This window comes from Drosophila bipectinata, chromosome 3R, assembly GCF_030179905.1.
Source record: "Drosophila bipectinata strain 14024-0381.07 chromosome 3R, DbipHiC1v2, whole genome shotgun sequence".
NCBI lineage: Eukaryota > Metazoa > Arthropoda > Insecta > Diptera > Drosophilidae > Drosophila > Drosophila bipectinata.
In genome coordinates, this window is record NC_091739.1 from 17,256,245 (window position 1) to 17,279,397 (window position 23,153).

General features: G+C 39.4%; 4 protein-coding genes and 1 long non-coding RNA gene across 7 annotated transcripts; 4 read left to right on the forward strand and 1 right to left on the reverse strand.

Annotated features, from left to right (window-relative positions):
* The first annotated feature begins 1,224 nt into the window (after positions 1 to 1,224).
* alpha-Est9 (alpha-Esterase-9) lies at positions 1,225 to 11,218 on the forward strand. Of its 2 annotated transcripts, none has more exons than XM_017249195.3 (5): positions 1,225 to 1,790; positions 8,054 to 8,366; positions 8,476 to 8,626; positions 8,691 to 9,427; positions 9,613 to 11,218. In XM_017249195.3, the coding sequence occupies exons 1-5, from the start codon at positions 1,747 to 1,749 to the stop codon at positions 10,075 to 10,077; spliced, it is 1,710 nt and encodes a 569-aa protein (XP_017104684.2). In that variant the 5' UTR covers positions 1,225 to 1,746; the 3' UTR covers positions 10,078 to 11,218. The 2 variants fall into 2 exon arrangements, with proteins under 2 accessions (XP_017104684.2, XP_070138270.1); XM_070282169.1 differs by lacking the exon at positions 1,225 to 1,790 and adding an exon at positions 7,315 to 7,373.
* Mics1 (Mitochondrial morphology and cristae structure 1) lies at positions 3,507 to 4,923 on the forward strand. The gene has a single exon (XM_017249196.3). It carries the CDS (start codon positions 3,844 to 3,846, stop codon positions 4,819 to 4,821), a length of 978 nt encoding a protein of 325 aa, XP_017104685.3. The 5' UTR covers positions 3,507 to 3,843; the 3' UTR covers positions 4,822 to 4,923.
* On the reverse strand, positions 5,355 to 6,385 carry LOC138926782 (uncharacterized). Its single transcript, XR_011443432.1, has 3 exons — positions 6,139 to 6,385; positions 5,740 to 5,964; positions 5,355 to 5,673 (listed from the first exon to the last, which is right to left on the reverse strand). It is a non-coding gene; the product is annotated as an uncharacterized lncRNA (long non-coding RNA).
* alpha-Est10 (alpha-Esterase-10) lies at positions 11,168 to 17,416 on the forward strand. Of its 2 annotated transcripts, none has more exons than XM_070282167.1 (4): positions 11,168 to 11,337; positions 15,384 to 15,696; positions 15,755 to 16,466; positions 16,526 to 17,416. In XM_070282167.1, the coding sequence occupies exons 1-4, from the start codon at positions 11,237 to 11,239 to the stop codon at positions 17,149 to 17,151; spliced, it is 1,752 nt and encodes a 583-aa protein (XP_070138268.1). In that variant the 5' UTR covers positions 11,168 to 11,236; the 3' UTR covers positions 17,152 to 17,416. The 2 variants fall into 2 exon arrangements, with proteins under 2 accessions (XP_070138268.1, XP_017104730.2); XM_017249241.3 differs by lacking the exon at positions 11,168 to 11,337 and adding an exon at positions 12,856 to 13,112.
* Positions 11,856 to 12,206, forward strand: LOC138926781 (uncharacterized). The gene is made up of 2 exons (XM_070282170.1): positions 11,856 to 11,890; positions 11,944 to 12,206. Exons 1-2 carry the CDS (start codon positions 11,856 to 11,858, stop codon positions 12,065 to 12,067), a joined length of 159 nt encoding a protein of 52 aa, XP_070138271.1. The 3' UTR covers positions 12,068 to 12,206.
* Positions 17,417 to 23,153: the final 5,737 nt, after the last annotated feature.

Sequence of the window (23,153 nt, forward strand, 5' to 3'; positions counted from 1 at the left end):
TTGATTAGGTTTAATCGGAGGCCGTTGCGTGCATCTTTAGATTTAGGACTAGAACTGACCATAACTAGAAGCAATTACTTGGGGCAGACGCTGACCCAAGTGATAGAATAATGTGGCGATATTAATCAAACTTAGTTTGGTTGCTAAAGCTTAATAGTGGAAAGCTTTTGGTTTGGGCATATTTTTATTTTGTGACCCCCATAAGCTTTCGACAGCAACAGGAGTCAGTTACTGTAATCAGCTGTGTCCTGTGTTTATCCTGCACTCCTTTATGTATTCTTGGCTTTGTTTACTTAACCTCTTGGTGTTCTGGGGCCTAGAAACAAGAAAAACAATAGGACTGTGTCATGCTTTATCTACAATAATATTGACTTTATGAAATACACAATAATTTAAGGGATTTCCAGGTTTACGGTGAGTCAATCAAATATGTTGACTAATTTAAAATTATATTATTATATTTTTCATAACAATGCTAATATATTAATCATATCGTAGCCGCCGGAATTAATAATAAAAAAGTTTTTTACTAAGCAAATGTATTTAATAAGAAAAAAAAACCCGATAACAGCTTCTCAAATAAAATCAAAAATAAAATAATTTTTGGAAATATACGCAATAGTTCCCAAAAAGCATTGTGCTATCAACTATTTCTATAAAATAGGCCATTATTAATACTTTTTCTTACGCAAAACGTTTCTGATAAGCTATACAACGTCAAGTACTTTTCCTTTTACAGCTTCATAGAAAACCCCTTTAGCAAAGTATGAATCACTCCCGAAATCGATTCCACGCTTCTCTTATCAAACCATGAGTGGGCCATAGAGATTATCGTCGCATGACACCCCCCATCAAACAAAAAGTGAGCCAACCAAAAAAATATTGTCGAATCAGCCAAATCACAACTTGTTACCCAACCAATACATTTTTCTTATCTGTTGCCTCTGTTTTTTATGGATAGTGACAGACAGGACAAAGTCGAGTTTTGTGCCATGTAATTGTCTGTGAGTCAGTTGAATAGAAAATACCCTAATACACATAATTGCTGTGCCACTGAATTATAGATAACAGTTCCAAGTATCTCCCACCGGGAAATACATTCAAACAGAAACAACAATCCCACAGATACACGCACCGCACGCTTTTTATGTTTCGCATGGGTTTGAAAGCTTTTGGCCTACAACTTAGAACTTTTTGTGCTTTCGCGAGCAGTTGACGAGCTGCCATCACGCTAAGCGGACGCGTAACGGTAACAGCTCCCATATAGTTTAGCCAGCCCCCACAAAAAATATATACATTAAAGTGAAACCAACACTGATTCCTGATTTATAGTGATTCGAACTATTATAAATTTCGCTACCGAAGTAAAAGTTATGTGATAAACGTGTGAAAGTACCTGGCTTGTGCGTTTTGTTTTTGGAGCGCGAATTTTCATGCGTGTGTTAGTGTGTTTGTGCGCAGGACATAAAAGCTTCGCTTCGCATCCTATTTTGTTGATATACGCAGTCCTTGCAAGGCCATCGAACAGCTGGCAGTTCCTCAACTCGTCTAAGCATAAAAACCAAAACAATTTTTTATAAAAGGAATTTTTTGAATATTTATCCAAACGCCGCTACCCTCCAAAATATTGTATATATTTGAACATAAGAAAAAATTTAAAAAAACAAGGCTCTCTCTCTCAGCGAGCCGCTGTACTTTTGTTGATTGAATTCGAGCCCAACAAGACAACGTAGAACAACCAACAAGATGTCTTCCATGGCTGCTTTCGATCAGTTCAAAATTGGACTCAAGTAAGTTTCTATTTATTATTTTATGGGTGTTGAGAGGGTACTCGTAAATGTGGAAATACTGCCTTACTTTGATTGACTATTCAGCTTGCAAAAGCAAGCAAATTTGGCACGACAATTAAATCCTTTCAAAGACGTCTAATTTGTCGAGCCAAGAGTTTAATGAAAATCATTCCAATTACACCAGGCCCATGACATCAGCGCATTGTGTCATCCAAACTATAGCACACTAGATAATTCAACTGCACACCTATGCAAACAACGGGCTACACTAAGGCCTTGGATAATTGGCATTGCCTTGTAACAGGCGATATTTTCATAATGATTTATTTCTTGATATATGTTGTTATGTTTGCTTTTGATTGATGAGGAAATTAAATGCGATAGGATCTTTCCTAAAAAAAATACTCCAAATCCCCCTGGGACAAATTTTACGAAAAGCATATACAATTTTCTCTTTTAAATTTTTGTGTAACGAATTTGACGCAGCTGGGCGCAACGAAATTGCTTCAATATTTTGCTTAGCAGCTGTTTACAATGTCCTGCCCCAGGGACCTCGTGTGCTCAGCGGGAGACACGAATACACATTTAATTATGTATAAGTCAACAACAATAAATGGGGGCCAGGTGGGCTGTGGTGGGTTGTGGTGAGAGCTCCTGTCAAAAGGAGTTCCTTTGTTTCCCTGCCAACGATTCCGAGAAATTCTAGGCCCTTTTAATAATACGTAAACACAGATACATAAAAACGAGCCAGCCCACTGCCGTCATTATGAGACTATCTATTTATGGGCATGTATTATTTTTTTGCCGACACTAAAACTGCGCAAATAATTAGGTAGCAAACTATAATACCCCCACAGCCGCATCCCCCAGATGTTTGCGGGATGTATGTAAATTATTCCATTGTAAGCCCAGCGGCCGTTGACTCATTCTTTTTTTATGCCTGCAAAAAAGTGTTTGACGTTTTTCAAAGACCGGGGTAGAATGTTGTATGAGATCAGCTTGGTTTTGGTGGCTAACTGGTTTCATTTCGGGCTCCGATGATTTCATTTAAGTGCGATACAAAGAAGAATAGATGGCAGCAAAAGAAATATCATTTCAAAGTGTTATTTTCCTACCATAAATGTAGCTACTGTGCGTTGGCCCCAAAGCGATAAGCTTCCATAGAAAACTTTTGTGTTTCACTCATTTTTATTGAAATAATAGTATCATTGATACGTCTGATGGTTGTTCAATATAATGACGCCATATCACGAATAATTTTAAACCATTTTTATTCTGCATTCATTTGCATATTTAAATCGTATTTTTTGTGATTTATGTCAGCAAAATGGTTCGAAATAAATAAATTTACAAAGCCCACGTTCAATCAGTTTCTGTATATAAATTGACAATTTATTTACAATGTATCTTCAATTTTCATTCAATAAATTGCCTGCTTTCAGCCATGTCATTGGAATATTTGAAATTAAAATTTGGAAATGACCCAATGGTTATTTATGGACTAAAATCAATTTAAATCAATGGTTTGATCAATTGACATAACAAATTCATCGGTGCAAGCCAATTAACCTTCAACAGCGACAATCTCTGCTGGGAATTCACGGTATTAAGGGGGCACGTGCAAATATTTGTTTGTGGGAAATACGAGGTCTACAAATCTGGTTAAGAGCAGATATCTCATTTCCTGCTGTCATACCGTCACAAAACGAACATAGTCACCTTTTCTTTTTCAATCTACAATCTGTTTCTTGTTTATCGCTCATGTCTCAAAATTTTCTCTACTTTTTGATTCAAATTTATTAGAAATCTCATTCACCAAAATAAGCCCCTCACTGCATTACTTCTAATTGGTTTTCTAAAAGTAATAAATGTTTTTCGGGTAGAATCTAAAAGACAAAAAAAAGATTTAGTTAATCAACACAGTCCCGTCAAGAGGCTGTTGTCCCGTTTAGCCCTCACCCTGCCAGGACGATCGGTACGTCTCCTGGGGCAGACAGGAGGAGTCCGGCTTTTTAAGTCTACACAGACGCCCCTCAAGAGGAATCCTTGGATTATGCCAACAATGAAACCAGGAAAGTCCTTAATACCCAAGAAGGATTTTCAGAACTTGACCCGAAGGAAGTACTCTCGGGATTCCGAGGACCGAGAGCGGTCCCATTTGGAGAGCCGCTCCAAGGGCCCTTCTCTAAAGGATCGGCTGATGGGGCCGCCGACTGAGAATGCCTACGGAATGGGTAAGGGTGCCGTGGCTGGGGCTGCCCTGATGGGTCTTGTTGGCCTTTGCTATTACGGTTTGGGCCTAAGTAATCAGCCCAGTATCTACGATCATTCCGTGATGTGGCCGCAGTATGTGAGGGACCGCATTCATGCCACTTACGCCTACTTTGGGGCATCCTGTGCCGTAACAGCAGCTTCCGCGGCTGCCATATTCCAATCGGAGTCTATGATGGCCTTGATGACGCGTTCTGGGTTGATTGCGTCTCTGGTGACCCTTGGCCTGGTGATGGTTAGTGGCGCCGTGGCCCAGAGCATGGAGTATCACCCAGGCTTGGGAGCCAAGCAAATAGCCTGGGCTGCTCACTGTGCCATCCTGGGCGCTGTTCTGGCGCCTATGTGCCTTCTAGGAGGTCCTATACTGACCAGAGCCTTCCTCTACACCGGCGGAGTGGTGGGAGCCTTGTCCACTGTGGCCGCTTGTGCGCCCAGCGAGAAATTCCTCCACATGGGCGGACCCCTGGCCATCGGGTTGGGTGTGGTCTTTGCCTCATCTTTGGCTTCCATGTGGCTGCCGCCCACCACAGCCGTGGGGGCGGGGCTGGCCAGCATGTCTATTTATGGCGGATTGATCCTATTCAGCGGATTCCTCCTGTATGACACTCAGCGGATTGTGAAGGCGGCCGAGCACCATCCGCAGCACAGCCAATACCTATTCGATCCGATCAACCATGCCCTGGCCATTTACATGGATGCCCTCAACATCTTTATTCGAATTGCCATTATTTTGGCAGGAGATCAGAGGCGGAAGAAGTAGTGTCAAAAGTGAGAGCATACTTGGAAAAACTGGTGAAAATTTAAAACATTTTCAAGTCTCGATTCGAAATTGAACAAAATATAATATAAAATACAGCTAAATCTCTGCAAAATATCCTTTAGTTTTCCTATAAATTTATTTTTGCTTAACTATATTCGTTTCTTATGATTGGTTTTGTTTTAAACACATTCTTTTACTTAAAATGCTTTATATCTGACATTGCGCATACGTCGTGTATGCCCGCGGCATAAACATTCATGTGGGGCTTGTGAAATTTTGTCGCTAGCCGTTCGTGCTCTACCGCCCACGTCCACCAACACAACTGTCTTCTTGTCAATTTCATTTAATTTTGCCGCATTTTCTCTATTATTTTTTTCCCAAAAGCTTTTGTGGGGCGAAAACAATTTTTTTAAATGGATAAAGAATGAAAGCATTGCCGCAACAAGAGCAAACATTCTGATATTCATATGTATTATAATACATATAGTATACGGTCCGTTCAATGAATGAGTTCAAATTTTAGCGCATTTTTCATCAAATTAAGTTGAGAAAAATCAACGGCGAAATGGTCATATAATATACTATAGCCCATTGCCGCAATGAAGTCAAAATAATAAAATCTAATTTAATAAGCGAATTAAAGATTTAAAGTTTGTAGGCCAATGTAGTCGAAAATCCTTCTACTGACTCCTTGACCTGCTAAAGCCAGACGCATCCCTTTCCCGCTAATATCCTTGCAACATTTGTAAGCTTTTGGCCTCCTTACGGAGTGTTTCATTCATGGCAATGAAAGCTTCCATTGTGCAGTCCACGCGCCAAGCTTTTGCAGCCTTGTCAAGGTCAGCTAGGAGCCTCAAGATAGCCATGTAATAAAAAAAAGTTTTTATGGCCATTCAGAGACGGAAATTAAATTCTTACTCATTTAATGTCTGTATTTTTATGTACCCAGCAATCATAATTTTCGCGTGTGCTGCAGTGTTCGAAAAACTAACTTGACCATGACATGGACCTGCGTCTCCGGCTGTCAGTCAGTCGGTCAGACAGGCGGTCATGTTTGCTTAGATTAGGTGGGGCCACATTTCCATCTATCGCGTGCCGGATTTGTATTCTGTCTAGCTGATAACGCACAGGCGGCAGAGAACTCTGGAAAATATATAGAAAACTAATTGAATCACTCATGACATAAGTCTTATAAGAACTTATCTCTATCTCCGAGTGCATTCAAAACCTGGAAAGTATAAACACTGATAACGCGGGAATCTATGATTTTATATAAATAATTAAATTTAACTTAATCTAATAGCCTATCAAACATACTTTTATAATAAAAAATCACCAAATTCAATTTCATTTAAAAAATATTTTTACAATTTCGACTGATAACATTTTGGACTATAAGGTTTCTTGCTTCAAAGAATTTAAAATAATATGTCATTATTTTTAATTTGGAAAGAAATAGCGACATTCGATATATAAGGCCTACATTGCCGTGATTCCCAATAATACAATTTAAACATTTAATGACTGCTTCGAACATAAAACACGATGAAGTTTATTTTCTTTAAGTCTTGGCCATTTCCGAGTGAACTTTTTGGGCATAGCTGTCGTCACTTGTTGCTAATAAGCAGCTGAATATTTTTCTGCTGAGTCTTTGTAGAATGTTGTGTTTATTTGCTTAAAATACAGGGACGCCACAGCCAAAAATAAAAAAACATTAATCACTTGGGACACACAAAATCTTTTGGCAGAACCATATATTAACAATTAGGAGAGGAATTTGACTTCACTGAGCGTAAAAGATAATAGGGAACGGTTATATAAATAATGTTCCTTATAGAGTATTTTCTACACAAGCTTTCGACGTTTTTAATAACATCTGACGGCCTGTACGCCCAAATTAGGAGTGTTCTAAGTCCTAGGACCTCTGATTGAGAAATGACCGGCCCTCACGCAAGCCTGGCATTAGGACCCAGTCTTTTATGAGTAAAGCAGACCCGTCATAAACATTATTTATATTGACTTTTTGGTTTTTTTATAGGTGCCGACCATTAGCTTAAACGCTCCTTGCACATAAAAATTTCCTTGGCAAAGTTCAAGGACAGTGTCTGCGATAGCCAAAGCCAAATTGCTCCGGATGTATTATTCACATCATGCGTTGGGGCTTTGGCTCCCATCACAGCCGAAAACCGGCAAGAGCTCGTTCCGGCTATTAATAAAAATAAATTTTGATATATTTTCACTGCCCTTGTGGCTGCTTCAGCTGTAGATGACATTTGCAAACAACGGCAGAGACAAAAATTAAACAAAGAATGGGGAAGATTTCCAAGATATAGCCAGGTTTAATTTGTATCTCTGCTGCTTATGACAAATGGGGAGTTAAAAAGGAATTAATTAAAAGTTGAAACACGTTTCATTCCACAAGTGAGCTAACAAAAGCATATAAAACTATTCCGAAAAACGAAAATAACGACAGGAACGATATTACTTTGTGTACATGACTTGGCAATTATGGCAGTCGATAAACAAAAGCCGCACCATTGCTACCAAAACAGGTGCTGGTCTAAAGGGAAAAAAATATTCACATTTGCACACCTATGAAATCATTATTTTGCTCTAAAATTGAGAATATTTCGGGCAACTTATCAAGGTCTTGGACCTTGGGGCGTTTATTTATAGAAAACGAAAACAGCGCCTGGCTAAATAGGTTAATTACCCTCGTTTAAATAGGCACTCACTTTTTGTATAACAAAAATGTAACATACTAGCGGGTTCACTTCACTTTACCTTGCCAAAGGCTTACACTTTGATTTCATCGACCTTTGCCCTTGAATTTCAGCAGTTAAGTTGAATGACTTACAAAACATAAAAATTTTCCGAAGTACGTTTGCTTAGCGGTTTTCATATCTTGGAGTTTTATTTAAATGTCTAGCAACAACAAGTTATATAAAATATATACCACTCTGATTTAATGCGAATCGCGATGAATCGCGGTTCCTGATAAATAGCGCACACCTGGCCTGGCCCGCCGGCCAAAAACTGATAAAAAATTAACCTTATCAGCGGAACGGCAACGGAAAAGACGCTCCCATCAATATCAGTGGAGCTGACGTCGTTTATTGTATCTGATTAATGGCGCCTTATTTGGCTCTGATTAGGCTTATATCTAATGGGGGGAAATTGAAAAATATGTTCGCAAATCTCTTAAGCTCATTATCAATCCTTTTGCCCTCAGAATGGTTGACTTTAAGGTCCAACAACGTCGCTATAGGACCAGTGAAAAGACTGTCGTCAGCACCACCTACGGCCCTATCAAGGGCGTCAAGCGGAAGTCCATCTACGGTCAGTCGTACTTCAGTTTTGAGCGGATCCCCTTTGCCAAGCCTCCTGTCGGGGAGCTACGCTACAAGGCCCCCCAGCCCCCGGAGGTTTGGACGGAGGTCAAAAGCTGTACCTCCCAGGGCCCCAAGCCGCTGCAGAAGCATTTTGTGTTCGAGATGACCGATGGATCTGAGGACTGCCTCTACCTCAATGTTTACACAAAGAATGTGAGTGAGAAATAAATCCATACAACCATTCATTCAATCCATTCAACTTGACTTTGACATTGCAAGAATTTGTATCACGAGTTTAACAATTGTTTATTTTTCCCTTTAGTTATATCCCACCAAGCCCATGCCTGTGATGGTCTGGATTTACGGAGGCGGATTTCAGTTTGGCGAGGCGTCTCGGGAATGCTACAGTCCGGACTACTTGCTGCGCGAGGACGTAGTGGTTATTTCAATAAACTATAGATTAGGCCCTTTGGGTGAGTTACATATTAACAATATATATTTAAAAAAAATAAAAATATTAATATCAAATTTAATTAGGATTCCTGTGCATCGATGATCCGGAGTTCGATGTGCCCGGAAATGCGGGACTCAAGGATCAGGTGTTGGCCCTGCGCTGGGTCAAGGCCAACTGCTCTCGCTTTGGAGGAGATTCTGGGAACATTACCATTTTTGGGGATAGTGCTGGCAGTGCTTCGGTGCACTACATGATGATTACTGAGCAAACACGTGGACTCTTCCATAAGGCGATCTGTATGTCGGGCAACACGCTTTCTCCCTGGGCGGTGACTCCTCAGAGGAATTGGCCATATCGTCTGGCAGTCCAGGCGGGCTACACTGGCGAAAATAATATCTCCGATGTTTGGGAATTTCTGAACAACGCCAAGGGGTCGGACATCATAAAGGCCAACGGCGAATTGTGTATCGATGAGGAGAAAAAAGAGCGAATAGGCTTTTCCTTTGGACCAGTCATCGAGCCCTACGTGACCAGTCACTGTGTAGTGCCCAAGAAACCCATCGAAATGATGCGCACTGCCTGGAGCAATAATATCCCGCTGATCCTCGGCGGAGTTTCCAACGAGGGCTTACTGCTGTACTCAGAGACCAAGGCGAATCCCAAGTGTCTGAACGAACTGGACGACTGCAGATTCGTGGTTCCCATTGAGTTGAATATGGACAGAGACAGTGCCCTTTGCCGGGAGTACGGGGAACAGCTGAGACAGTGCTACTACGGCGACAAAACCCCCAGTCTAGACACTCTGCACGAGTACCTACAGGTGAGAGTTATATATTTATAAAAAACTTAACGGAATCTCAGATACCGGAAATTGGGTTACAGTCTAAGCAAATAAATTTTTCAGTAGTGCAAAATTGGCTTATCATGTGGCAATATAAAACAACAATTGAATATATATATTTTAATAAAATAAATCACTAAACCTGTTAATATTTTGTGTTGCAGATGGTCTCTCACGAGTACTTTTGGTTCCCGATCTACCGCACAGTATTGTCCCGCTTGCAGTATGCCACAAGTGCCCCGACGTACCTGTATCGCTTCGACTTCGACTCGAAGCACTTCAATCATCTGCGCATCCTCAGCTGTGGCAAGAAGGTGCGTGGCACGTGCCATGGCGACGATCTCTCCTACTTGTTCTACAATTCCCTGGCGCGGAAGCTGAAGAACCATACGCGGGAGTACAAGTGCATTGAGCGGCTAGTGGGCCTGTGGACGCACTTTGCCACCTGTGGAAATCCCAATTTTGACCCGGAACAGGCGGACCTGTGGCAACCGGTGGACGCGGCGGCCATTGAAAAGCACCAGCTTAAGTGCCTTAACATATCCGACGAGCTAAAGGTGATCGACGTGCCAGACCTGCGGAAGCTGATGATCTGGGAGAGCTTCTTCCGTCGCGATGAGCTACTCTAGGGATATGGTGTAGGATTTGGAGTATCTCCATCTAGATAGGACCTGTAGCTTTATCTGAACCTGGGTGGATTGTTTTCGGTAGCCAAATGAGAAGGGACATACATATTAAAGACAATTTGGATGCTTTATATTAAATGGGACTATCCCTATCGATTGTAAATTATGTGTTCCCCATTGAATATTTGTAAAATGGCAACCATCTTTTGGATTCACCCTGGAAATGTAGTTTTTGACAGCTTTATGTTGAGCCTTTTTTGAAAGCGTAGCTTTAGGCCTAAAATCGAAGAGAAATTTATTGTTGTTAAGTTTTCTAACGTCGAGAACTCTATTAGGTGTGTTAAAGTTCATCCGCTTGTATCTATATCTATATCTTACCAGATCGGATCTGTAGCCTAAGCAGTCTGTTTAAATGTAGTTATGAGTGTGAAACAAGTCGCAACTAAAGTACCTTCTACGAGAAACTACCAAAACAAATTAAACAAAACTAAATAAGACAGCCAAGGAATCTGAGCAAAGAACATAAATTTAACGTTCCTTTAAGTCTCGCTGATACTATTAAATGCCAATGCATATGTAAATCAAACATATATTATAAAAATCAATTTGAGATCGTTTAAGTCCTTCATAAAGATTAATTTAGGGTTTCCATTCGTCTTTTCTTCCATAAAGAACGCACAAACTAACAACAAGATAATTTTCTATTTGACTTGTTTGAATAAATTTAACAAGCGAACCCTTACCAAATTATTTATATATTTATAGTCTAAGTCTACATATATAGCCTTTTTTAAGAATAAGTTGTTTTTGGTAAAATGTTGTTTTTGAACAAACAGAAAACCTGTCCAAGTTTTACATAACTTTTAGGATAAGAAGAGATAAACTAAAATAAAATCTGATAGATCAGACTAATATGTTTTTCGAATGCGCGCGTAACGATATAGATTCGACTAGAGGAATCTATTTCCATTTACAACTTCTCTGTGTATTCGAGTGTTATAAATTTTTGTCGAAAGCTTCATGTGATGCAATGAAACTAAGAAATTTAAGAAAGTATGAATCCATATTTTATTAAAACCAAAATACAAATAAATCGTTTGTATTTAAAGACAAAGAAAATAAAGAATAACAAAATGCTTTGAAATAGTTTTCATCAATTAATATGAGAAAGTATTTGGCTGCGTTCGCAAAAGTGAGGCATTTCAGTCTCTATCAGGAGAAGGCTGTTCCTCGGGTCTACACATACTGGGATTTTATTCAGCAGTAAGTATTATAAAGGAACGTCATAGAACCGTAATGAAGTCCACAAATCTAGCATGTGGCTGCATTTTTGTTATCACGTCCATAAAACATGATATCGAGATCATAAATTTGCGTCACCAATTTTTTGTCTGGCTTATGTGAGTTATCAACCGTATAAAAGGAACAAATTATCGCATATGTGGTGATGCGTATAATTTTTCGGACTATCGGAAGATAAACCAATCGCTTGAATAAATATAGCGTGACTAATTCTGTGCTAATTGAAACCTTTAATTATTTTATGTTAGTTACGGTGATTGGCTCTAATAATTGAATCCATATTGCAAGTGAATGTCACGGCTTTGTAATCGCGGCAAACGTTAAATTTTTTTCTGTAGAATTCATTTTGCTAGTAGCTGTGAATCAGCTGATGAGTGCTAATAGATTGAGTAATCCATTTCGATTACCGTACTTACTCTGCCTATTTTTGATCTTAGGCTTATCAGTCGTATTTTTAACAGGCAGCTGCACTAGTCGAAATGGATACTGCTTTACAAATGTTGCTTCTCATTAGGTAGCAATATTTTTCATCGAACAATTAACTTAAATTAAAAAAGTTTTTTTTAGTTTTCATTTGATTGCTGTAACTCTACACTTAGGTTTTTGTGATGACGTTCCATCAGCCGAGGCAGACACTGTTATAACACAAAGCGAACCATACCACTCCACTCCAGATGACTTGGATTATTAACTGACAACAAAAAATTAAATAAATTATCTAATTATAATGACTTTTTGTTTGACATAAGTCAAAGTCAAGTTCAATGTCAGATGGGCTTGAAAATAATGATTTTAGCAGAAAAGTAACGTTTTGATAAAGGTACAATTTATTCATATTACGTATACGCAGGGTTGTGCATGTAATAATTTTGGCTTTGTCGGTACTTATATTAAATTATTTACTTTACTTTTGCAATCCTAAAATACGAAAAAGTTGGGGTAAAAATTAATGTTCAAGCAAAAAAAAATCTTTTATTCTTTTGTGTAACCGCAGATTGTAATTTCGACATTACGTATACGTATACATACATACGTAATATTCGAACCTCTTGTTCTCTTATTTATTTTTTGTTTATACCTGAGGCTACTCATTAGGTGGGCTTGAAAAAGCTTAAGTAACAGTTACTAATGTTAATTAGCTCAAGTTGAAGTTTATTTTCAAGGTGATCCACCTACACCTTAGACATGTTTGAATTTCAAATATTAAAAGCTTAAAAACGATCTTATGCAAAAAGCTAAAAGCTTTTAATCAACCCGCTCTTTGTAAAGCTACAAAAAACTTTTATAAAAAGCTCGATACAGCATTGCCAGTTCTAAGAATTCCAAACGTAACAGTAAACCAAAATATGAAAGCACACAACACAACCGGTATTTATTAGTGAGCGGAGAGGTAATCAAAAAACAGCTGTTCCAGGTGAGCGAAAATGAGAGCTTTAGAACCGATATTCAAAGAGGCATACAATCAACGTTGTACTCCGATCTCCAGTTTTGGATCACTTGGTGCCGCGTGCTCGCGAAGAGCACAACGATTGTTTCGGATCCGCGACTATAGCCCTAGGTTACCAGCCGGTCCGTCGCGCTAACTGGGCTTGGAGTTTACTGTGACACTTTCTCTGGAATAGGCGCTCGTTATTGAAGCGTGTTGCTGGAAATAAACTATTTGTTTTGTGGATTTGCTTAAATAATAGCGAGGAAATGGCTACGCGCTTCTTCGATGTGCTGAAGCTGACCTTTAAGTAAGTTTTCCCATTTTCCACATGGCTCTCTCTTTCGCACCAACGTAAAGTGATAAACGGTTTTCTGTGTTTTGAGGTCTCGCGTCTTGGTGTTGCAATACCTTCTGCCTCACATGCATACAAATGCATTTTTATGCACTTAAAAAAAACGCTGAAAATATAAATCAAATGGTATTATTTTAAAAATAAGAGTTTTTTATGTTGTATTGAGCTGAGTTTCAAACCTTTAGTCTATAAAATTAGTCATCCCTACGCTTAATGTATTAGTAATTTTATAGTTGTGTAACAAATAAACATATCTGAGGCTTGTGTTGGTGAAATGGTTGCGCAAACTATAATGTTGGTTTCGATGTAGGTTTTTGTTTCTGTGCTTTTTTTTCTGTTGTATGTTGTTTTGCATAAACTTAATGATGCTGCTTCTGCCACTTGTTTTCTTTAGCTTTTGTTTTATCATTTATTTTTATTTTTTCGCCCATGATTCAGCGGCATTTGCATTTTTTTTTCTTTGAATCCATTTGAGTTGCTGTTTTGATATATTTGTTATTTTTTGCACGTTTTCGCAGGTTTATTAGCAGTTTTGCGGGCGGTTGGTATTTTTAACATAAATTATTGCAGAGTACACGCAATGGTGTTAATTGCATGTATCTATATTTATTCATCTTTATTTGTTTATGTTTGCTGGAAATAAATTGAGGAAATCAGATATGTGGGTTAGGTCAGTTTTAATTAAAGCTTTGCGGCATAAAAAAGAAAAAGTTATCTTTAGAAGATATTAAAATGATAGGAACCTAAAGACATTAAGTATATAAGTGATTATATTTATCTTAAGCGTATAAATGGTTTTTATAATTATCATAAATCCTTTTTTCTTTCTGTATGATTATTCAGTGAATAATGAACATGTTGGTTGTACGATAATTCTCTAACAACTTAATTGTTGAAATAGGGAATTATACAGATAAGTATTTAGGGTACAGAGTTCATTTCACCTATTTTCAGATTAAATTTCTGCCTTCTGGGCATGACTAGGCACTTTAAATCGATCCCATTTGCAAGTCTATGCCCTTTTGATAAACCAGTAATAAATTATTTATCAAAACTTGTCTCCATCAATAAAATCTGGTTTTATTACAAAGCCTTGTCTATAACAAGTATTAGTTGCTGGGCCATTAACTTGTATAACTTATAAATAAATGCATTTGAAATGACATCGAACAATTTCGCATTTCCCTTATCGTTTCGATTATTCCGTGTACGATAAGATTAAAGTGTTTGAAGTCCAGACATTGAAAGCAAAAGTTTGGTGATTAATATTTTATTTCGCAAATAAAACAGGGGCTAATACTAGGGTAAACGGCCAAATTAGCGCCGCACTTAATTTATTGCCTACTTTGGTTATGCTTCGCTACTTATACTACCGACTATTTAAATATTATGAATGCGAGGCGTAAATGCACTGGCAAGTAATATTTTCATAACAATTCGTTGCTGTGAATTGTTTTTGAAATTTCCCGGAGAAGAGTTGGCTTTCACAGCCTCAAAGCAGTCACGTAGCGGGCAATCTGCACAGCCTGATCTCGCCTTTCTCTCGATTTCAATCGTAATTACCGATTTGTATGCATTCGTGTGAAATAATGTCGATTCAAACTATGTCAGTGCATTTGCAGAATGCCAGTTAAATAGATACAAATTGAAGGTGCGCAGTGTAGGTAAATAAAAATAAGCCATAAAATGAATTAAACCGCCTCACGCCCACCCACAAATTAGCCATAAAAATCTGGTGACAAAAAGTCTCAGACATAAACAATGGAGAGTTATAGAAAATAGAAAACTGGTCGTGCATGCTAAGTTTGAAGCGTTGAGGTTGGTCAAAAGCCACTGACAATCGCAAGACTTTCAACACCAGAAAGCACCCCAACGACATTGAAAGCGCTTCGCCGGCAATTCGCAATTGGCGCTCACTGTTGTCTGCCGTCATGTCCCCAATGCGTGACTGCTTCCAACTGGATTAGATTCAAAGTCGTTATTATATAAATATTTTGATGGGGAGTTAACTTTTTATTGGGTGAGGGAGGAGGGTATTATCTCTTTACCAAGAAGTTTTCAACCACTAAATGCTTATTTGGCGGTTGTTAAGCGGGTAATCAAACTCAGAGCATTAACCTGATTTCGATTTTACATTTGAATAAGAGGAATATTGTTACCCGGAGTTATTTTTAAAGAGAAAAGTCCCCTAAAAAAGATTACTGAATGTTGTATTTTCTCTTTCAGGGTTCTAAGCTTTAAATATGAGCAACGAAAATTGGCCACAGCCATCTATTCGGTGGTAAAGACTAAGCTGGGTCCAGTGCGCGGAGTCAAGCGCAACACGATATGGGGGGGAAGTTATTTGAGCTTTGAGAAAATTCCCTTTGCCAAGCCCCCTGTGGGGGAGCTGCGATTCAAGGCCCCGGTACCAGTGGAGTCATGGGATCGGGAACTGGATTGCACTTCGGCTGCGGAAAAGCCCCTACAGACCCACATGTTCTTCCGGAAGTTTGCGGGATCTGAGGATTGCTTGTATCTCAATGTTTATACAAAGGATGTGAGTATTTATTATAATCCCTTTTTATTTTAAATATAAAGAAATTCTTTTATTTTAGTTGCAACCAAACAAACTACGGCCAGTGATGGTTTGGATCTATGGCGGTGGCTTTCAGGTGGGAGAAGCCTCGCGGGATATGTATAGTCCCGATTTTTTCATGTCCAAGGATGTGATTATAGTAACAGTGGCTTATCGACTGGGTGCTCTAGGATTCCTGAGCTTGGATGATCCGCAGCTGAATGTGCCCGGTAACGCAGGACTCAAAGATCAAATCATGGGTCTTCGTTGGGTCCAGCAGAACATCGAGGCCTTCGGCGGGGATCCCAACAACGTTACACTATTTGGGGAAAGTGCCGGCGGAGCGTCAACTCATTTTTTAACACTCAGTTCCCAGACCGAGGGCTTGGTTCACAAGGCAATAGTGATGTCCGGAAGCGTATTGTGCCCATGGACGCATCCACCTCGAAATGATTGGGCTTACCGTCTGGCCCAAAAACTGGGATACAGTGGCGACAATAAGGACAAACAGATTTTTGATTTTCTAAAGTCGATTAGCGGAGGCGAGATTGTCAAAGCATCTGCCACAGTGCTGAGCAAGGACGAGAAGCACCACCGAGTCCTCTTTGCCTTTGGACCAGTTGTGGAACCCTATAAAACGGAGCACACTGTAATTGACAAGTCGCCCTATGAGATGATGCACAATAGTTGGAGCAACCGAGTGCCCATTATGTTTGGTGGCACCAGTTTCGAGGGATTGCTTTTTTATCCTGGTAAGCTATTTAAATGTGTTCTAGAAACTTAATCTTTAACTCAATTTGTATTCTTACAGAGGTTTCTCGTCGGCCTGCTACTTTGGATGAAGTGGGAAACTGCAAAAATGTGCTTCCTAAAGATTTGAGCCCTAATTTGGATCCAAAACTGCGAGAAAACTACGGCCTGCAATTAAAGAAAGCCTACTTTGGCGACGAACCATGCAACCAGGCCAATATGATGAAGTTCCTCGAGCTATGCTCCTACCGGGAATTCTGGCATCCGATCTACCGCGCTGCATTGGCTCGATTCCGCCAGTCGAGTGCCCCCACATACTTATACCGCTTTGACCACGATTCCAAGCTTTGTAATGCTATCAGGATAGTGCTGTGCGGACATCAAATGCGCGGAGTTTGTCATGGAGACGATCTGTGCTACATATTCCACAGTATGCTGTCCCACCAATCAGCTCCCGACTCACCGGAGTACAAAGTAATAACAGGCATGATCGACGTGTGGACAAGTTTCGCCACTAATGGCGATCCCAACTGTGAAACCTTAAAGTCACAAAAATTCGCCCCGATCGAAAATGAATCGGACATTAAATGCCTAAATATTGGCGAGCAGTTTGAATTTAAAACTCTTCCGGAGCTGCAGAAAATCGAGTCTGTATGGAACAGTTTCTACGCCCAAAACAAACTGTAGATGCTGTGCATCAAAAGGGTCGTTTTCCAGCTTTAGTTGGCTTAAAAGGATTGGGATTATTTTTAATTGTGTAAATAAGCTGTAAATATGTTGTGGTTATCTTTAGTTTCGTATGCTATTTGTATATTTTAAACACATTTCGTATTAAGTCGCAATGTAAGTTTATTTCGGATATAAAAATGGAAATGTATTTATTTAAAAAAGGCACATTAATTCCACCCAAACTAAAATTTTAATAAAATGATCGCCTTTTTCGAACAAAGTAGTACTAAATTTAAGAATTATTTACAACTGAAGGGATTGGTAAAAACTGTCTCTAAAAAGTTTTAAATACCAGTATTAAAAACATCACGACGGATCCGCTTAAAGCTTCAGTTGAATGTTTGCAAGGACAGCTTTTCACTAAACCTGATGGGTTTTTTCTTTAGTATTTGTCTTTTTTCCGGAACCTATGCAGCTAACACCGCGCCAACCATCAACGGCACCCACCAGCCCGCTTTTCTATATGCTGATGTGACATTTATGTGTGTAAGCCGGCGCTTGACAATCCGCAATGCCACCACCAGCAACGACAGCCAGGATGACACCGGGGCCCGAGCCAAAATCGGAGGAGTTGGAGCGTGAGCGTGTAGGAAGAATGCAAAAAAAAAAATTCCATTAAAATTTTTGCAAGTTTTTAATTCTTTTTTTTTTTTATACGACCGGCTTTGCCGGAACACGGCTAAAATGTTTGTGTGGTAAATCCAATAGAAGTTCGTGCAACGTGTTCGGGATGCGTGTTCACTCGCCGGTCATCCTCATCAGCAACGTGAAAATTTCATTTCGTCGACAGGCGGGGTAAGTCGCAGCGAGTTGGGCAATTTTTCGTTAAATTTTTCCTATATAGAAAATTTTTTTTGTTCGGAATTAGACTGTGTTATGGTCATGGTTGTGGCATGGGGCGGGTCGTGACCGTCGTGGGCTGGAGGGGTCCTTTCAGGGGCCTGAATCCCGTTCATGTGCAGAGGGCGTAAAAATGGGCGTTAACTCAATAAATTAGAATTTTTTCCGCTGCACAAAGTTGTTTGAGAATGCGATTTCTCGTTTTGCGAATTCTCCCGTTTTAATTCTCGTTGCTGGCGTTTGATTAAATATTTTTTCAATTTGTGTTTAATGAATATATTCGAAAGCACCTAAAATAGCACCACTTGAAAATAAAGGCTTGCTTTCGGCTCCCTTTCAACTCAGAATATGCTTCACTAGACCACACATTTTAATTAAATTTACAGTTATCAGACACTTAATTTAATAAATTCTCTTCGGGACTTAACATTTGTGAATTTATTGAAAGTTTAGTATTTTTTGCTCACTCTTCAGATGTTTGGTAGTTTTTTCGCAACCGCAGAAAAGTATGCAGTTTAAATTACTGCATTTTTTAGCTGAAAGCTCGCATGTGTGATTATATGGGTGTGTGGGCGTGCTTGCTTGCATAAGCCATATTCATCCGCCGTGTTGGCACTTGCCGTGTTGGTCTTCTTTTTTTGGCTTGTTGCTTATCGCAGTCACTCGTCGGATGTCTGATCATATTTGTTTGTGGTCTGAACTGCGGTGGCCGCTTAACAAAAAGTGGTCAGCACACACAGGCGCACGCACACAAATGATAACCACAATTATAATGGCCGACGTCCATGGCAACTTTGGTACTTATTGAAGTTCAACTTTTATCAAATTAAATTTGCCGGATTACAGGTATTTAGAGCTGAACAGTCTGTGGTCCGGACTGAAGGCAATACAAGTGGCATTAGCGGTTGTAATTGAATTCCAGCTATGTTCATGTATTCCCCATCATTTTTTTGGCCTCAACAGTTGTTTTTAACTCTAGCCTAATTGAATTTACAGCAAATTTGAATAATAAAATAGGACCTGGCCTGTGTGAGTGGAATTTTATTCTCCAAACTATTTCGAAATGTATTCCATTTGAATTCATGTGTTTTTCTTTTTGTATTAAATCTGCTATTGGCGGCTGGTTGGAGCGACTTTGACGAGTCATGAAAAAATGTATCCCTAATTTTCAAATTGAATAACTGATGTCAAGAACAAAACTAAAAAGTCCAATTGATTGAAGAATTTTTTAATTAATATGAAAGTTTTATAGAAACAAAAATAAACAAGATAAAGTGTATATTTGTAAATATTTATCAATTTGGTTTATTTCCTTTTGATTGATTGGATTCTGAAAAAAGCTTTAACATTTGTACAAATGTGCATTCCTTTAAAATTTCTTCTGCACAATTTTACTAAGTTTTCTAGAAAATGAAGGTAAGATAACTCTTCCAATTGGTTAGTTATATTTGTTTATATTTGTGTCTCTGACCAAGAAGCGCAAGACTGGGGCCAGCAAAGATGCATCTGCAACTCAATTAAGTTGCAAGCATAAATTATTCACTTAAGTGTCACAAATTACGTGAAAAAGGTTTCCAAGCCAAGAGCGGTTGCGTTTTACCTGCAAAATACTTCGACGCACACGGACGCAACTCAATTTGAGCATAAATTTCATTTGGCCTCCGTGGAAACAACAGCAGCAGAATCGGGGGAAGGATGACTTGGAGGAGGGGCCACACCGGCTTTAATAACAAACACAATTTAAGTGCACATAAAACGACTTGCAAGGCAGCTGAAAGCTGCGCCCTTGCTCCTTGGTGAAGAAAGTGCTCCAGGAGTTATGCACTCGAAGGATATGCTTCGCATTTTATGCACTCCGATGTAAAGTTATTGAGTAATCAGCTTTAAAATTTTTCGGGCCACTCTACTCCCCATCTGCTCTGTTTGGTGGCTGTGGCCATTTGTTTGTTCCTCTTTGGCAAAAGTAGCCCGCAAGCTGCAGGAGGCCAACAGGACCGTACTCCTGCTGCCCCATAAAATGCACGAAATGTATGCCGGGGCACGTGGCAGCTGAAAATGATTGCGCGACATGCTTGCTTTATGCATTTTGGGTGCCACGATTTATGTGGTGAAGTAGGTGGTGCCGCAGCTTTAGATACTCAAGATGCTTAGAAATGCACTTAGCCATAGAGGTTCGAGACTTATTAGTGTTAATAGGTGTGTTAGCATGAAAACATAGTTATGGTAGCTTCGCTTAAGACATCAACAGTTCAATTACCAAGGACACGGATAGTGCATATTAATTTGTAGCAAAGTATAAAAAATAATGAATAATGCCTATCCTGAAGTTAAGTATCTTAAAAAAATTAACTTAGAATTACATCCTAAGCTATTATTCTAAAAAAAATTTGACTTTTCCCCATTTTAATCGAAAATTTACTCCCATTGAAGTAAGAAGTGATATAGAATAAATTTGTATTGTATTGCAATAGATAGTTCCAACAATTCTGCCTCAATTGTTCGCTTAAGATTTTGTTGTCAAAGAAAAATCTTAAAATAATTAGCGTCTAGCACCCAAACACCTTATGATACCCTGTTGCCCAAGCATGAAAGAAACTATTATTTATTGGCGTCGGCTGACCAACAGCAACATAAATTAGAGCCAGACAATGAACAATGTAGCTTGCGCCTGTTTGCATGCTACACATTTTTTACTATCCAGTTATCTTCAGCTCCTCTGTGTGACTGTGGGCATCTTTTTGCTTCGCCATATCTGTTTCTGTCTGGTTTGCCCGCTTTTTTTGTGCAGTTCGCCGACTCATTAAGCCCAGTAATGACACTTTAACGCTGCGAGCACGTTCTAAGCTCCCCAGCAATAATTCATGCCACTGAATGATTTGTGGACCCACTAAAAGGACGACAGCTGGAGGTGAAAGAGGGGCTGGTGGATGTCTGCCGATATGGGAAGTCGTCGAAGTACGGCCTTCGCTGAAGTGTGAACATAATTTGTTGGCATATTTTAGGTAAACTTTTGCCACCATCTGCCCCAACAGACAGTGAAAAGAGGCGGTTATTTCTTAAATTCCGATGTCTGTTTCACCTGAATTGTTTGGAACGGATGCATGAGCTTAAATGGCAACCGGACGGATATGTGCAGTTGGTCACATAGCCTTTAGTGCTTTTCGATAAAAATTATATGCAATAGCCGATAGGCAATACACGTTATGTTTTTCCCATTTCCGACATTTGAACAGAAAAATTTAAATTAATTGAAAAATACAAACAGAAAAGAAACAAAATTTAGATTTAAATGCGAAATAGTGAAAATAATGTGTGGTACGTTGTTTGTGTTTAAAACGGACCACATATAAGCAATCATATTGCTGAAATGCGAAAATAGTTGTGTGGAAATCATGAAACACTATGCCAGAAGAAAACGTGCCAATAATACAAAAGAGCAAGGATACGTTGGTCACGAAAAGTGTGCCAAAAATTCAAGCACTCAAAATTTGAGTGTAACTTTAATGTTTCATCTGCATACTTTTATGCAAAACCAAGTGTTGGAGCCGATGGGGTAAATATTTACATGTTTACAGGCATACACATACGATGCGGTTAGGAAGACGTCGGAGGAAGGCAAAGCAGCCACATCCAAAAAACCACAGCAAACTAATAATAGCCAGAAAAGCCACATGGTCAAAAAAAAAATAAGAGTGCCAGGGTACAGGATGTGGAGATAGCAGGACCTGGGAGAACGGGACAGATAGAGATATGTGTTAAGTGCAGCAGCAGCAGACAAAGTGGACAAGAGGCGGGGAAGCAACACAGCAAACATAATTGCAGTCGCGAAATTTACAAATAGCTTTTAGTGTCGCCACAAAATACAAAGCACCCCCAACATACACGGATACTGCAAGTGCTGAACACTTCAGTATGCACACAAAAAAATGTTCATCTTTTAAAATCAAATAAGAGTTATTGAATTAGTTATACATTATTAGGAATTTTTTCGGCTAAACCTTTTAATTAATAAATAGAATGTGAAATAAAATAAAAAAACATATATTATATCTTAAATAAAATTTATTTTTTTTAATGTACATATGCAACTAATGCACTCAATGCATATCAGCCGCGGAGTAACGGTGGTTGGGTGGTGGTAATATCGCTAAACAAATGCCCCAAGTTGGGTGGAGAGAGGAAATGGAAGCGGGGACTTTGTGCCCTGGAGTACAGTAATAACTTCGCCACTTTGGACACTTGGGAGAGCACGTCCAATTTGTCATGAGCCGGCAAGAGAGCGACCGGCGAACAAAAAAATTGTTAATGTAAAGTGCGGGAGCTGAGAGCACGAAGCCAGGATTCCGTCCATGTCCATGTCCTTGGCCACTAATTAATGCGGCTTGTTTGGCTCGCTGGCCATGGCTGTTTTGGCAAGTTGCATCCAGCACTTGTAACTGTCGGCAGAAGCCACCCGCCACCCCACAACCCTTAGTTATCCTCCCCCAAATCCCACCCACGTACTGACATCATAAGGCGTTGCCATGGCCCTGGATTCTGTTGGAAAATTTCGGCTGCATGCCCGTTGGATGGAAATTAATTTTTGCACTGCCGTAGTGAGCTTTCTGGCTGGGGTCTGTCCCACAACACTTTTTGGCATTTGTTTAACTGCGGCCGGGTACCACCCACAGCGCGTATGCGTAATGACATATTTGGGGTTGTTTGAAAGTGGGCTCGATATCTGTACAAGAGTTTTATGACCATGCCCAGCAAGGGCGTAGTCAGAATTTTTCACAGGGGGGGGCAAAAAATTTTTTTCACACCTTTTATTATTTATATTCCACTTTTTTATTGAAACTTTATACATTACGCATCTATGTAAGTGCTAAACGGCGTGGATCTTCAGCGAATCTTTCCAAAACTTTTTCCACGTAATTGTTTTTGTTTTCTTGAACCATTTTCCTGTGGACACTCAGCATACATAATCCTGTAAGTTAACGTATTTTATTAATTGATACAATAAATAATTGATCAATTCATTTTAGAGTCCTTTTCTTACCATTCAAACGATTTTCTCCCATCGTCGAACGGAGCCAAGTCTTCACCCTTCTCAAAGTACTAAAAGTTCTTTCAATAGAACT